This window comes from Pleurodeles waltl, chromosome 1_2 (assembly GCF_031143425.1).
Source record: "Pleurodeles waltl isolate 20211129_DDA chromosome 1_2, aPleWal1.hap1.20221129, whole genome shotgun sequence".
NCBI lineage: Eukaryota > Metazoa > Chordata > Amphibia > Caudata > Salamandridae > Pleurodeles > Pleurodeles waltl.
This window is the reverse complement of record NC_090437.1, coordinates 408,097,656-408,112,603: the sequence shown is the minus strand read 5'-3', so window position 1 is coordinate 408,112,603 and position 14,948 is coordinate 408,097,656. Positions and strand designations below refer to the sequence as shown.

At 41.2% G+C, this 14,948-nt stretch overlaps 1 protein-coding gene across 2 annotated transcripts in view; it reads left to right on the top strand.

Annotated features, from left to right (window-relative positions):
- JAK2 (Janus kinase 2) overlaps nt 1-14,948 on the top strand; it is an 882,548-nt gene that overhangs the window by 375,774 nt on the left and 491,826 nt on the right. For both annotated transcript variants that reach the window (XM_069240320.1, XM_069240330.1), the window contains one exon: nt 3,216-3,339. In XM_069240320.1, the coding sequence (XP_069096421.1) occupies nt 3,216-3,339 (124 nt within the window). The remainder of the gene's footprint in view (nt 1-3,215; nt 3,340-14,948) is intronic.

The window sequence follows — 14,948 nt, the reverse complement described above, 5'->3', positions numbered from 1 at the left end:
GAAGTGGGGGGGGGGGGGGAGTTCTGTGGCCTCCAAGACAATAGGTTAAGAGTGATAAGCAGGTTTTCACAACACGAAGATCTCCGTCCTCCCAATGTTCATATAGAGCAAGTTTTTAATTATCTATTAAAACACATGGTGCAAGCACAAAGTAGTGTTGAATGAGTGCTCTGCTATTTTGGTCAGCTGTAAGTGGATTAATCTATTGCCTGCATACATTTGAGAGTTATTCTGGTACTGCTCAAGAAGCTGAGCTAGAAGACATGGGTAGATGTTAAACAATAGACTAGCAATGGACGAATAATGGAAAATGTCACATGACAATGAGCCAGTAACCATATGTGGCTTAACCTTTCCTGACTTTTTGGCTGCAGCTGGTGGGAAATTATTGGAACCTTACCAAATTAGGCGTAGACTTATTTGCCCAATGATCCAGTCTTTCCAGCAGTACTGTGTGGTCAACAGTGTCAGGGCATCAAAAAGATCCAGCTATCGGAATCCTTTTCTTGTCCTTTCCCATGAAAAGGAGGAGCTCTTCTCTACTTTTGACTAAGAGGATTTGGTAACTTTTTCTGGTCTGATGCTCATGTAGAAGGGTGTTATGATGCCAAAAGCAGAGCGTAAGTCATAGGTTACTTGGACCCTTTTTGTCTTCAATACCGGACTTAAAAAATTGTAACAAAGATGCATTGGAAGGTGTCTCTTTTTGGTAATATTTTTCTCAGTTTCCAACATGACCTATTGCCCCTTTAATTCCTGTTGGAGGGCAGATATTCACCATCATTCTTCAATTCTCTCCTCAACCTCACTTCCCCATTTCTTGTTGATGAAGGCCTGGGGTGGTGGCATCACATGTCATGCTTTGATGGATGCTAATATGCTATCGTATACATTCTCCTGCTGCTTTTGCCCTTCTTGCTGCAGTCCCTTTTTGGTAAGGCACTGCTGCAAGGCTGCCTCCTGGTCAGAAGTGGGTGCCTAATGATCTTACAGTAAGTCAAGAAGGAAGATGTTTGTGAGTATCAGTAAAGGCAAACTGATCATTGTAGTCAATCAATTACTGATAGTACACCCCTGTTCCTCTCTTATCATGTAGTCTGCTGGCCTCCCTCTTGGTGAAGAGTGAGTTATTTGGATCTGGCAGGCCATGATGCAATTGGGAAACACTACCTGGGCTCTGAATAGTTAGATGTAAGCCTGGGCTTTGAATTCCAATGCACACTGGACCACAATTATCAGTACCAGGATGTGTCCGAGTAGACACCAATGAATCTCGAGCTGGGGGATCTATCAGTAGGAGAGCGATGTGTCCTTTTTACTATATTAATGGCTCCGCTACTGGTTGAATTTGTTTCTCAAAATCATGAGTTGCTCACATGAGCCTTTTATTAGAACAAATAGGTGTTGCATTTAGAGACGCTCTACTATGGCATGAAGATACAGAGGAGGATTTTCAAATGGCTTCATATCAGCATCCGGAAAACTGCCACTCATCCCCTGGTTGCAAGCTATCTGGACTACAGGAACACACTCTATTCCGGGATGAACAAAAACCTCCCCTGAAGGCTGCAGATCATTCATAACATGGTGGCCAGAATCACCCTTACCTCTCATGCTGCATTCACATCACATCACACCACACCTGAAGGAGCTCCAGTGGCTACCCATTCACAAATGAGCACAATTCAACCTCCTCTCGGCCATTTTCAAGGCACTTCATAACACTAACTCAGCATAACTCAACAATCACGCCTGCTTTCACAAACCTTCCAGACACCTATGCTCATCCAGTCTCCTACTTGCAAACATCCACACATACGGAAAACCAGATCCAGCTGTCTACCTTCTCCTACACTGCTCCTAAAGCGTGGAACTCCCTGCAGCTACACAAAAGAGCCACCTCCTCACTTTTTGTATTTTGTACACAACTGCAGACCGGGCTTTTTAAATAGTCCCACTAGCTGTGGCCAGGCTTGTACCCGCTCAGTGCCAGGATACCCTCCCAGGTGATAGTGCGCTCTACAATTCTGAATAACATGGCTGAGATTTGTTGTTATGCCTATACTTTTCGCTAATTTATATGTCTTGAAAAATGCACCAAAGTTGTAGATGGAGGCAATGTGATGAGAATTTAGATATTGATTGTGCCTGCTCTTCTGTAAAGTAAGCTACACTCCCTTGGTTTTAGCAATACTGATAAACAGACGAGGATTATTACTGAATAAAATGTATTTCTCCTATACTTGGATGGCCACCTTCCTAGTAGTCATTATGTTAGCTAGAAAAACTAGATTTATTTTATCTAGTGAATCATATATATTTTTAAACATAAATCCAGGCCTTTGTTGTTTATGGCTTTTTAAATTTATCTTTGAGACCCATCTCGAAGCTGAAGATGCCCTCTGTAAACTTTGTCTGACTTCCTCTATGTGTGTCTAGATTAAGAAAAGCACGGAACTTCTCCACCTCTTTGTAGCATATGGCAAACTTTACAGCCACTCACAGTTTGAAACCTAGTTCGCACGTTTCATCATAAAGCAAGGCAGCAACTTACTTTCCAGAGGTGCAACCAGTCAGGGAAAACAGTGTGATGGCCATTTGAGGTATTGGTTCAGCCTTTCAAAAGCATCAGTATGCAACACTTTACTCAAATTGCACTCTATTTGGCAGTAATGTTTTTGATAATTTGCTGGATTGAACCATTATCATAACTACCTCACAGTGGTTTCCCATACCAACAATCTTCACACAGTGTTTGAGTATAGAAAATAATTAACTATAGTCCAGGTTCCCATTTTGATCACATCTATACTAGGAGTCCACTGTGTCTCTCCTATTATCAGTACTTAATCAGATCCCCCTATTAAGCATTTTCTCATAACCCAGTATCTGGCAGGTGTGCTACTTCTGGTAACTGCTGTGGACAACTTATTGTCCCTGGGGGTGGTAGGAACTTGAGGCGTGGAGGGAGATGTGTTTTTCCAGAGAAGTGTGCACACTTTTTTAACCTTAGTCTTGTTAAAGCCTTCAGTTGCTTTAAGTTATTATTGTTTTGTTTTGGAATGGTTCTCAAGAATTTGGAAATGGGAATGTTCTTTTGACTCTAAAGGTACCTACTTTTGTTTTGAAACATAATAAATTATGGAGCTGTATGTTTTAAATATAAGGTGTTAAAACCCATCGGTATTTGCCTAATCTACTCATTACCCTTTTAGGTATTACACCTGTCTACCACTGCATGTTGGCTTTGATGAATGAGGAAGAAAGGACATGGTATCCCCCTAATCACGTCTTCCATGTGGACGAGACCGATAGACAAAGTTTGCTCTTTCGAATAAGGTAATGTGTTTTACCAGCATTTCTCTATGTTTCCAATATTAGTTAAGCCTTGAATATGAATAATGACACGGACACTGCTTTATACCACGGAAATGGTTAAGTAAATGTAACAATAGTAGTTGATCAGCTAAGATGTCGTCAGGTTTGATTCTGTGGTACATATTATTATATAAGATGCATATGCACCACAATTCCAGCACTTTGGAGTGAAGTGTTAGGGAGATGCACTAGGCCCTGTAAACGTGTATGGATGGGAAAATGGCAGATTGATGAATCAACTAGAAAAATTCTAAACTACATAATTGGTGGGGGTTGTTTGTGGGGGAAGAAATTGCAAATTAAGGTGTCATGGTGGTGATCAGTAGAGGGCAACAAAGATAGATAGCCGAATCTTGGAAACACAACAGACTAATGTGAGAATGACAAATTGTTTGTTGGAGATCACATAAAGGTGTAATTATGAGCGATATTGCCGTTTGGATGTCTGGGTGAAGGTATGTTTGTTAGTGAATGGGTTGTGTGCTTAGCATAGGCTGCATAACGAAATCAGCTATATTCTGCAGCATTGAAAGGTCAAGCGAGAGAAAAATAATTGTTGCTGTTCGATTAAGTTTACATTCAAATTGGCAGCCCTCTAGAGTTTCAGTCCCCGATGACTCAGACTGCTGTACCTTGAGAAAATTATGATATTTGCACCTAAAAAAGAATATGCTGACTTAATTTAAAGGTTCCGCAGGTATTGTGATGGGCCAATGTCCATCACAGATCTCATAACATCTGTCTTTGGTGTCTGAGGTCCAACCACAGTGCAACGTTCTGCAAGCCATGTGGAAGCATGCACTCCAAGGTTCTTAAAGAAAGGGACACCACACTTTTTTATGGCCAGGAGGAACTCTTGCTTGAGCACGAGGTTACCAGAGTTGCCATCATCAGTGTCCTCCTAATGCAAGCATAAGAAGTGGTATAGTCACGACTCCGAGTGGCATCAGGCTTCAAAAGGTAAGCCACGGAGGAACTATCCTATGCCTTAGGACTCCCCGTTGAACCCATAATTGTTGCATAATTGTTGCCTGTTCTCCAAGGGCCAGTGACTGTGGTTCCTCTGCCTGCAGCTGGGCATTTGACGCCTGTGTTTTTTGTTAATACTATGTTTGACATCTTCTGTAGGGCAGTGGTACTCTCTGGATCATCTTCGAGGTCCACAGGCCTTTATTTTTGGAGGGCCACTGGCAGGCTTCACACTGGCTCCCTTTGTCCCTTTGCTCTCCTTTCTGCCTATTTCCATAGGCCCGACTAACACCGATGACAGTTTCAGCCCCACTGCCAACTCTGACCCCCTTAGTGATTCTAGTAAATTATTCTGCATTTTGAACAGCTCCAGTCCAGCCTTCACCAGAGCCACTCCTGATGCTACCAGCTCCAGTCCCGGTACTGGCTCCAGGCCCTCTCCCAGTCCTTTTCTACAGATCTAGGAGGGAGGCACAAAGAGTGATAGAAGAGACTGGATTCTTCTTTGGAGGGAATTCAGATCCTGTAAAGGACCCACGGTGGGACACAGGCAATAGATATGCGCTATTGGTTCCAGAAACAAATTTTCTGCCCCCTCCCCCGTGAAATATAAGCCAACAAGGTAGGAGGAATCATATTCTCCCACTTGCCTTCATCCTCCACAGGTCCTAGCTTACCCACAATGATACGTAAGGTGGCAGAAATGTTAGAAGTCTCCTTATCTGTGGAGGTCAAATCAAACATCTTGACTGAGATCTTTTGCACCACATCAGAATCATCAGAACCCCTGCTTACTGTTAACACCATGAGTGAGTCAGTTATGGCAGCTTGGGAAAAAACAAACTCTACTCCTGTCATAAGCCATATGGTAGCCAGAAGACACAGACCGGCCCAAGGCAACCCATATTTTCTATCATCTCCTCCACCACTGGAGAACCTGGTGGTGTAGGCATCCCTTGGGTGCATTTTCAACCACCCCATTGGATAGAGAATCCAAGAAACCCGAGCAATTTGCCAAGAAATCGTTTTTGGCAGACATCATAGCTTTAAAATCATTAGATGCTAAATGCTTAATTCACCACTATCCCATGCCCTTTGGGACATGGTGGAAATGATGATCCCAAACCTTACAGACCTTCTACAGGGGCACTTAATGGAGTGAGATGGATAAGCAGTGGACTCTGTATTGGATGCTATAGGCACTTCTGTGGTATTCGGCAACACTAATGGACCTCCCTTTTTATGGCTCCTGGATTTCCCACAAGACAACAAGCCCAGCAACATGTACAAAGCCTGTTGCTTGGACAGTATTGGCGCTGTGGCAAGGGTAGAGGCTGGGAACAAAATAAAAAAAAAAAAAACTTTTGACCTGCACAACCAGCCAATGCTAAGAGTTCAACAATTATTTAATCATACTATGCGAAATTGTGGTGTGCTACAGAGGATCGTGCCCCGCCTGGAGCATGTAACTACAAGAACTTTGTGCACAGCATATAACAGTAAATTATGTGCAAGTTCAACACAATATATCAGGATATCAAAGTTACATCAATTGTTTAATGGAAATGCAAGTTAATCCACTGCAACGTATATCCAGATTTTCAAGATAAAAAAGAGTGGGTGCTTTAGTGTGCAGAGATCACAATTCCTTCATCCAAATATCATTGCTTGTAATCCATGAAACCTAATGCATTTCGGGACTGGGTGTCCCTTCTTTAGGGGTAAAGCTGTATTTTATTCAAAAAGAGAGAGACAAAGACAAGAGAACAAGGAGGGGTAACAGACCAAAAAAAAATAAACATTAGTCCCAGTAACTCTCCAGAGCTCAATCCAGGTACCATATCTAAAAGCATGCCATCAACCATATACATGCCACAGTGAGACATACCTCACATTTTTTAACTCATGATATAAAAAGGCTCCTACAAAACCCTAAAACAACAACATGCTGGCCACTAACATAAAAGCATGCTCAAACAGTGTTCCATATATCATTCAAAACGCTACGGGAAAACTCACAGTGTGATGACTCCTAAGTGCTTACACCACATTTAGTACGACATGCTCACACGCCACATGCTGTGTACCCAACCAGCTCACCTGCTGGGATGTGCAGGTGTAGTCAAGGTCAATACGTTGCATGATTACAAATAATCTAATGTGCTGTGAACATCACAACCTGTCCCCAACATAATGTGTGCACCCCAGTGCAATATTGTGTAATCCAGTACCCACAAATGCTCAGACACCCCATGCCGTGTAAAAAAAAAAAAACAGAACAAGCTTAGCTACTACAGTATATGGATGTGATAATGGTTTGCATGACATGGTATGCTTTGTCAACCTAACAAAATACAAAATACATACACAACAAAATACAAAATACATACACAACACCTGGTCACATGAATGTACTGCGCCCCCAAAGGGAATGTGATTCATAAGCTACCCACATTACTTGAAGGCAGCGGTGCTGTCCATGCACGTTTAATAGAAGCAAGCAGCCTCTCTGACCTAAATGGAAGGAGTCAGTTAAAAAGAGTTGTGTCCCTTGCTACCACAAGCTCAACAAACCATATCAAAAGTGTCTGCTGCCCTTCACCTTAAAAGACGCAAGCCGGTAATCTGGTCTAAATCGCAAACTGTTCTCCACACCCTTCAATGTGGATCTCACCAACATAAACAACTGACACCTATCCTCCTGAATAAACTAGACCGCATACCCAAAGGCTTAACTCGCCAACATGAAGATCTTCTTTAATAAAGCAATGCAAAACTTGATATGGGCATAGAGTATAAATGACCTCTGTTAGAACAGTAAAATAATTCAATAAAAGAATTGCAAAACCTCAACCTTCAACCCACGAAAATAACAATAGAACAAGCAAACAAAAAAAACGAACATGCTTGAATATATGATCCCAGATACTGCGATGTAGCAAAATTGAAACAAATAATACATTTGATACAACTATCCAATCGTCATTATTGTGATGCATCACACATGATCCTTTTAGTCAGTTTACACCACTTTTTTCCCCCTTATATCCAGGTCACATTACTCACAGTATAGCTCACTGGTTCTGATAGCTTCTTTAGGACTTCCTTGCTTTGATCCTTGATTATTATTGGGGAAGTATGTTAATGATTATTCATTATTGTATATCCATGCACCATGACAGACTTGCCTGGTTTCATGGTGCATTGATCGTGGTGTTGTAACAGTCATGTAATACATTTTTTTATCATAATTATGTTTGGCTTAATTGCTGTACCACGTGTATGATTTGTTTTCATTTTCCTATATTCTAGTACCAGGGTTTACCTGTGCAGGTCTGTTTTGTATTGTGTTTGTCATATTCGTTCTTCCCCTGCTGTTGTTAGCGGAAGATCTATCATCCTTTTATGTAGTCTTTCATACAATAGCAATGGGATCTATATTTCCTACTATTATTATGCCTGGGCATGTGGTTGTATCATTTGCATTGGTTGTTTGAATGTTGCTACATCGCGGTATCGGTGATCATATATTCAAGCGTGTCTTTTTGTTGGTTTTTTTTTGTATTATTTTCATGGGTTGAAGGTTGAGGTTTTGGCGTTATTTTATTGAATTATCTTGCTGTTGCCCTTATCGAATTTTGCATTGCTTTATTAAAAAGGCACTTCACGTTGGTGTGTTAAGCTTTTGAGTATGCGGTCTAGTTTATTCAGGAGGACAGGTGTCTATCGTTTATGTTGGTAATATCCACATCAAGTTTGAAGGGTGTGTATTGATGCAGAGCGTGGCGTTTACATTTAATGAACCATTTGCGATTTAGATCCAGCAATCGGTGTAACTTTGATATCATGATATATTGTGTTGAACTTTCATAGAACTTACTGTTAGATGCTGTGCACACGTGTGCAGTGAGGCCCCGCCTAAGGGTAGAGGCTGAACCCCACTACTACTGCTCTGTCCTCCCCTTTTTCTTTCCCCTATATATCGGGGAAGCAGCACTAGTTCCTTCGTGTCAGAGCACACAGTGCCTGTTCAAGGATGGGTAACTTCCTTCCCACAAGCCTGTAAATCCATAACGTCAGACCCAGTAGGTGTTGCAAATCGTGAAAAGTAAGTATGGTCTACCCTGCCAATAAGCCCCGGTAACCCCCACCTTTTTCCTTGCTTAAGCAGACCACCTCCAAATCCTTCACTAGGTGGTAGAGATGTTATTTCTGGCAGAGGCAGTGGAATTGATTACAGAGCAGCAGTGGGGCCTGGGTTGCTATTCTCTGTACTCCTGTTCCTGAAAAGGCTGACAGTCTTTGTCTGATCCTAGTCCTATACTGGTTTCTGCTCAAGGAAAAGCTTAAGATTCTGTGAGTGGCTCAGGTGCTGCTAGCTCCCTGAAAAAAGACTGGATAGTGTCTATCGATCTATAGGATGCATGTTTCACATATCGATTCTGTGGTTCCACATGAAATACTTTAGCTTCACAGTGGATTTGTGCATTACCAAGTTGAGGTCCTTCCATTAGGCTTTACTTTGAATTCCATGTAGAAATAAAAACTTTTTATTTCAAAATGGCGCCCGACTAAAACGCTGTACCACACATCTTGGGATTTATCCCGTAACTTGGCTCAACTTTTAAATCGACTGATCGTATTTGCTCAAGAAAGGAAGGTCCACCATGAATATACATTAACCTTGAAAAAGCTCAGAGTGAATTAACCAAAAAAAGGGGGCAAAACACGTGTCGCCTGTTTTTCATCATATGTTCAAGATTTCTACATGGACTACTAAGACACCTAAGATTCGTTACTACAAATAAATTAATCCTTCTTGAAAGCAATGATTGAATAGCTTCATTATTGATTCCAATTTGATTAAACTTTGACAATACGGATCTTCATGAGTGGGCTATCTATCTTTTTGGAACTTGGTTCATGGCTTTGGGCAAACTGGTCCATACCTCTCTGATAACCCACCACATAACCAAGAACTGGGCATTCATAAGGACAGGAGAATTGGTTGACTGTATATGGTACTTCCATCTTGATGGTCAACTTCATTGGCTATACCGGGAAGATGAAGAGAAAAGCAATCCAGAAGAGGTCATTGTCAAGGTAGATCATCTTGGGCATCAAGATGTGCTACTCCTTATCACAGAATGAACCACAAGAGAGAATCGGAATTCATTCCATCAGTGCTATGTCTTCTACTTCAGCTTGTGCAAGGAGAGCCTCTGTGGCAGAGATCGACTGAGCTTTCCTTCACAAAACATTACGCTTAAGATTTGGAAGTACATAGGGAAGGTCACTTTGCAAACTCAGTCCTCCATGTCTTTTTTGGATCAACCAGTACTTCACGTCCCACCTCCTGGTTAGGCACTGCTTAGGAATTTATATAAAAGTTGAGGAAACTGCATGTATAAGTATCCATTAGAATGAAAAGTTGCTTACCTTTAGTAATGATTTTTCTGAGGGATACTCCGTCTGCCTGCAGATTCCTCAACACCCGGTTCACCTCCTCTTCTTGAAGATTGATTTTATATTACAGTTGTTCTAATATGATGCAATTTTAAGTTTTGCACTTCCCTTTGACGATATGTCTTTCTCTTCCTGTCAGCTTCTCAGGCACAGACGAAATGGATGAGAAACTGATATCAGGGTACCAGTGGGAGCCCTTTATGACTCCAGTGACATTGTGGTGCTGGTGGTGGTGATTCCGGCGCCGAGATGGAACCATTATACCTACTGGCTTGAGGAGCTAATGAAAAATTCCCAAATCCAGTCTGATGCCTGGGATATTCAAAGACTGAGAAATTTGCAGGTAAAGTATCCACCCCCAAAAAATTGTTACTGAAGGTAAGTAACTTTTTGTTTCTGCCAAATCGCGTTTTGGGAATGGCTGTTTTTATTTTCTATTTTTCAGCATCATTTTTATCTTTCTCCCAGTCTTTCCTCGGTTCCTGGCTTTCACCAACTGACTTGAGAGCTGAAGTACAATCTGTAGGGGCCTATTTACAAAGGCAAACGTAACAGTGTATATTTACTACTACACCTAAGTTTAACTCTACAGTTTTTTGCTATTCACCATTTCTGAGTGCAGATTTACACCTATGTGTAGACTTATGAGTCACCACCCACTCAAATCAGGAGGTGTAGCCTCCTACAAGAGGATATTCAAGTGCAAGTTTACTACTAGTAACAATGCACATGTAGGCAGAGATCTCTGCTACAGTGGTTTAGATCTCTCTACATGAAAGTGTTAGGAACATTATTAAAGTTTATTATTTTTATAAAACAAATTAATGTATTTTAGTGTAAAATGTAAATGTACAATAATTTTAAATATGTACTTTTAAAATAGAACTAATGAAATGTTACAGGACATTAACTCATGAAATGAAATGTGTATTATATAATTTATTAGTTTCAATAAATTCATTTAATTTATAAATATTAATGTATACACATTATTTCAAAGCTTTTGATTCCATACAGTGAATGTTTATGCTTGTAGACCTCTGAAAAATGGGGTTGGTACCTATCTTCCTGTAAGGCATACACTTCTTAACGAGAACCCAGTGACTTGAATTTGGTTGAAAAGTTATGACAGAGATTCACTTTTCACTGAGGCACTAGAAGAAGATGCCCACTCTCCCCCCGTTTGTTCTTACAATTGAGCCATTGTCTTGATGGATATGAAAAGATGCTTTTGTCCATGGTCTGCAGTGGGAGAAACGATATGGGTCTACAGGGTCTTGTTGCATGCAGACAATGTATGATTGTCCGTGGCCCAACCCATCACGATAATAACAAGACTACTTGATTTCCTCCGGATGTGTAGGCAATGCGCCATATATAAGATTAATAGACCAAAGTCCACATTTCCCCCTTGTGTGTTGGGAACCTAGTGACAACATCAGTACATATTGTAGACTAAGTCCTCCTTTATGTAGGCAAGCAGGCATATATGTCATTAGAAACCCTTAAAATATCTACAAAATTTGCAGGCAGCATTAGACCGATTCAAAGTGGATGTAACACACTGCTGATGCCTCCTGTTGTCAATATTGGGACGAGTAGCTATGTATAAAATATTGGCCCTGCCATGGTTCTTGTACATACATTACACTATGTATATATTACAAAATACACCATTCATTATACTAAGGGAATCCTTCACAAGGATTGAGAGGCTTTTGAGGGCACTGCTAGGGGATAGTGAGTCCCCACGACACTCCTTTAATTGTACAAACAGGCGTGCGATAGAGGCATGGGGCTCTTTTGTTTTTCCTGCCCTGTGAGGAACCTGCATCCGACCTAGATCAAAGGGTATTCAGAGGACGGAAATACTCACTATTATATGGAGCACTGCCAGCAGCTTGGCCACTAACCTTCAAAAGATTGAGACTAGAATGGAAAGCTGTCACACAGATGGCAGGATAGTCATGGATAATTACTAGAGAAACCCACCTCTGTGATTGCTTTGAGTTGAGAGTAGTGAGTGCTTCTCTCTGGCGTTAAGAAGTGAGACACAATAGGAGGGAAACGTTCTTAACCACGCATTGTAAACAATATGGACGTTTACCACGCAAGCGTAACTAGTGGTTGGGGAAGTTTAGTTTTTAGGGCTTCCGGTGGGTGGAGGAGGGACTGAGTAGTTAACTTTTTAGGGGGTAGGGAGTTGTGGTGGTTTTATTTTTTAGGGTTTAGGGTGGGTAGGGGTGTCGGGATAGTTTCGTTATTAGGGGTGGGGGAAGGATTTAGGGCTCAGGGCGGGTGAGAGTGTCAGGTAGTTTTCGTTTTTAGGGCTTAGGATGGGTGGGGGAAGTTTATCTTTTATGGGCCAAGGTCGGGGTAGGTTTTCTTTTTTTTTTTTTTAAAGGGCTCAGGGTGTGTGTTGGGGTAGTTTAGTCTTTAGGGGCACGGTGGGGGGGGGACAGGGTTTTAGGGGTTTAGTTTAGCTATTAGGCTTGGGGGTAGATTTGGGCTTTTTGGTTGGGGGTATCGAAGTAGTTTAGTTTTTAGGGGCAGGAATGAGGGGAACCGGGGTAGTTTTTTTTGGGGGGGGGCTTAGGGGGTCTTGAATGGGTTGGGGTAGTTTTGCTATGGGGGGGTAGTTTGGGGCCTCAGGGCAGATGGAGGATTTGTATGACAGACCCACAATGCCTTTTCCAGATATGCCTTTACTAAGCATGCTTTTACAACGAAATTCGTTGTAAAGGCATATGTGGAATTGATGCGGTCGTGGTGCCACCCTCATTGTTAAGACCTGCGTTGTTCTGGCATGTGTGGTTTTGTCATACTACCACAATAGGAATCTCCAGGGTTGAATGCAAATGGGTTGATGATGATATTAAAGCATTTACTTTATTGAAGGAGGAATATGCTGTACTCGATACACAATATTCTAAATGTATGCAGTTATGCTCTGCCACTTGAAGGTGCATTACACTGCTTAGAAAAGGAATTATATCTGGTCAAAAGCAGGGTCCTGACCAAACCTTTTGTTTAAAACAAAAAGGCAATCGCTCAGATATACAAAACTTTAGTGAATAATTCTGACGTACTAACGCATCTCAAAGAATGATGGGATAGATGACTGAGACCCTCTGTAGGGTGGCTAGTAAAGTCAGACTGCGACCGGTGCAATGTAAAACTGCTCATCACACATGCTCCAAGGTGTAACTTAAAACCATGGAGTTCATACATTTGAATCTTTGTTTACCGGGCTGGAGAAAAGTGGGACCCTTTATTCCTACATGGTTGGATGACCCCAAGATAGGTAAATGCTGGAAAAAAAGTAAGCAATTAAATGAGATTGTTGAGCTATCTATCAAGTGGAATGTTGAAAATATGCCATTACCTATCTGTAGAAAACTGTCACAAACCAAAGATAAAATATTACTGTGCAGTACAGGAATTGCCTAGTCAGACGGAATAGTTCACGACTATGGTATAGTAAGGAGGCACCCAGCTATAATAACTTCTTATTAGACATGGTTTGGTTTGGTGTAGGGTAGCAGAACGCTTTACCTATAAGAACAGGTGGGTGCCTCCAAAAATGCCCAAAGTGTGAGGTCAGTGGCACGAAACATGCAACTTTGTCTAATAAACACGTCTATGTATACTAATGTCTGGACCACTTGATGGAAAACGAATAGGCACGTTTATGGTATATGTATAATGCTTTGGCATGTTATATGAGAGAACTCTTGTCTGACACGTTTAAATTACTTGATGTAAAATTTATAAATGGATATAATGTGCTGTAGTGGTGTGATGTTTGCACTGATTTGATGTTTGCACTGATCTGATTCCCCCTTACGAAATTGAGATTTACTATATATATTAAATAGTTTGTTCAACACTGAAAATAATAAAAACATATATAATTGTATTTAATATATGGTAAATTATGTTAACCATTTTGAAAGGTAGGAGAGGTGTAGGTCTCCGCCTATAGGTTTGTGAATAGCATTTTATATGTGAGTAGTACTACTTTACACACAAAAAAAAGCAGCTTGTTAGTAGGTCACACCGTCTGTTAATCACTATTTTTGCAAGCTGAGGACACATGGAAATGTATTGATAATACATATTTGAAAATATGAGTTACCTGGGATGCTTCTGCCTTCCAGCTGAGTAGATGATGAGTTAAAGCCTACTAGTTCGTCCTCCGACCTCTGAGTATGTCAGATTTCCACTAATTTGCAATCTGATAATTTAGCCTCAGTGGAGGGCTCACTTTTGGGACTGCTGTCTGTCTAGAACAGAGGTCTTCAAACTGGAGGGGGGGCCCTAGGGGGGGCCCTCAAGTGATCCCAGCAGGGGCGCCAGACAGTGGCCAAAAAAAAGCATTATACAGATAACAGGCCTTTGTTTTATTCAGAAGCATTTATTGCATTTTTAAATAGTACTTAACTGCAATGTTTAAATAGGTCTAATAGACCGGTTTAAACATTGCCATCTTTATAAAATAATTGTGAAAAATTCTGAGGGGGGCCCAATCATTTTTGTTCTTCAACTGGGGGGGGAGGGCGTGGCATTAAAAAGTTTGGAGACCACTGGTCTGGAAGGATGCTATAAGTGGTGACATGAGGCAAGACAACATTTTCACTTCTAATTTATCTGTCTTCAAAACGTCAAACTTGGCAGTGTTTGGAATACATTATTATAAATATTTGAAACAGTTTGTCCTTGAATATTATAATATGGCAGGCCCTCAATTCATATCTGTCTGCTGCTACATCATTTCAGTAATCCTCTCAGTTATTGGCCACGTTTTATCATTTGTACATTTGTGGCTTATAGTAATGGTCTCAATGTTCAAGTGTCCATTATACCTCATACTTGCCAGCCCTATCGATTTGGGCAGTAGGCTACCACATTTACAGTAGCCCTACTACCTACTGATTAGTCTCCCCAATTCCTACCCCTTGTATAAGTCTAAAGCACAAATTGTGTAAATCGTCACCTGGTTTAAGAACAGGGACTATGAATCGGTCTACTGTGTTCGTGGTTTTGGAGTGAGGAAAATTGATAACCAGTGGCTTCTGCACCATATCTCCCTAGTTCTGCAGGGACTTCTAATGGTAGCAGAGGTCACCACTGAA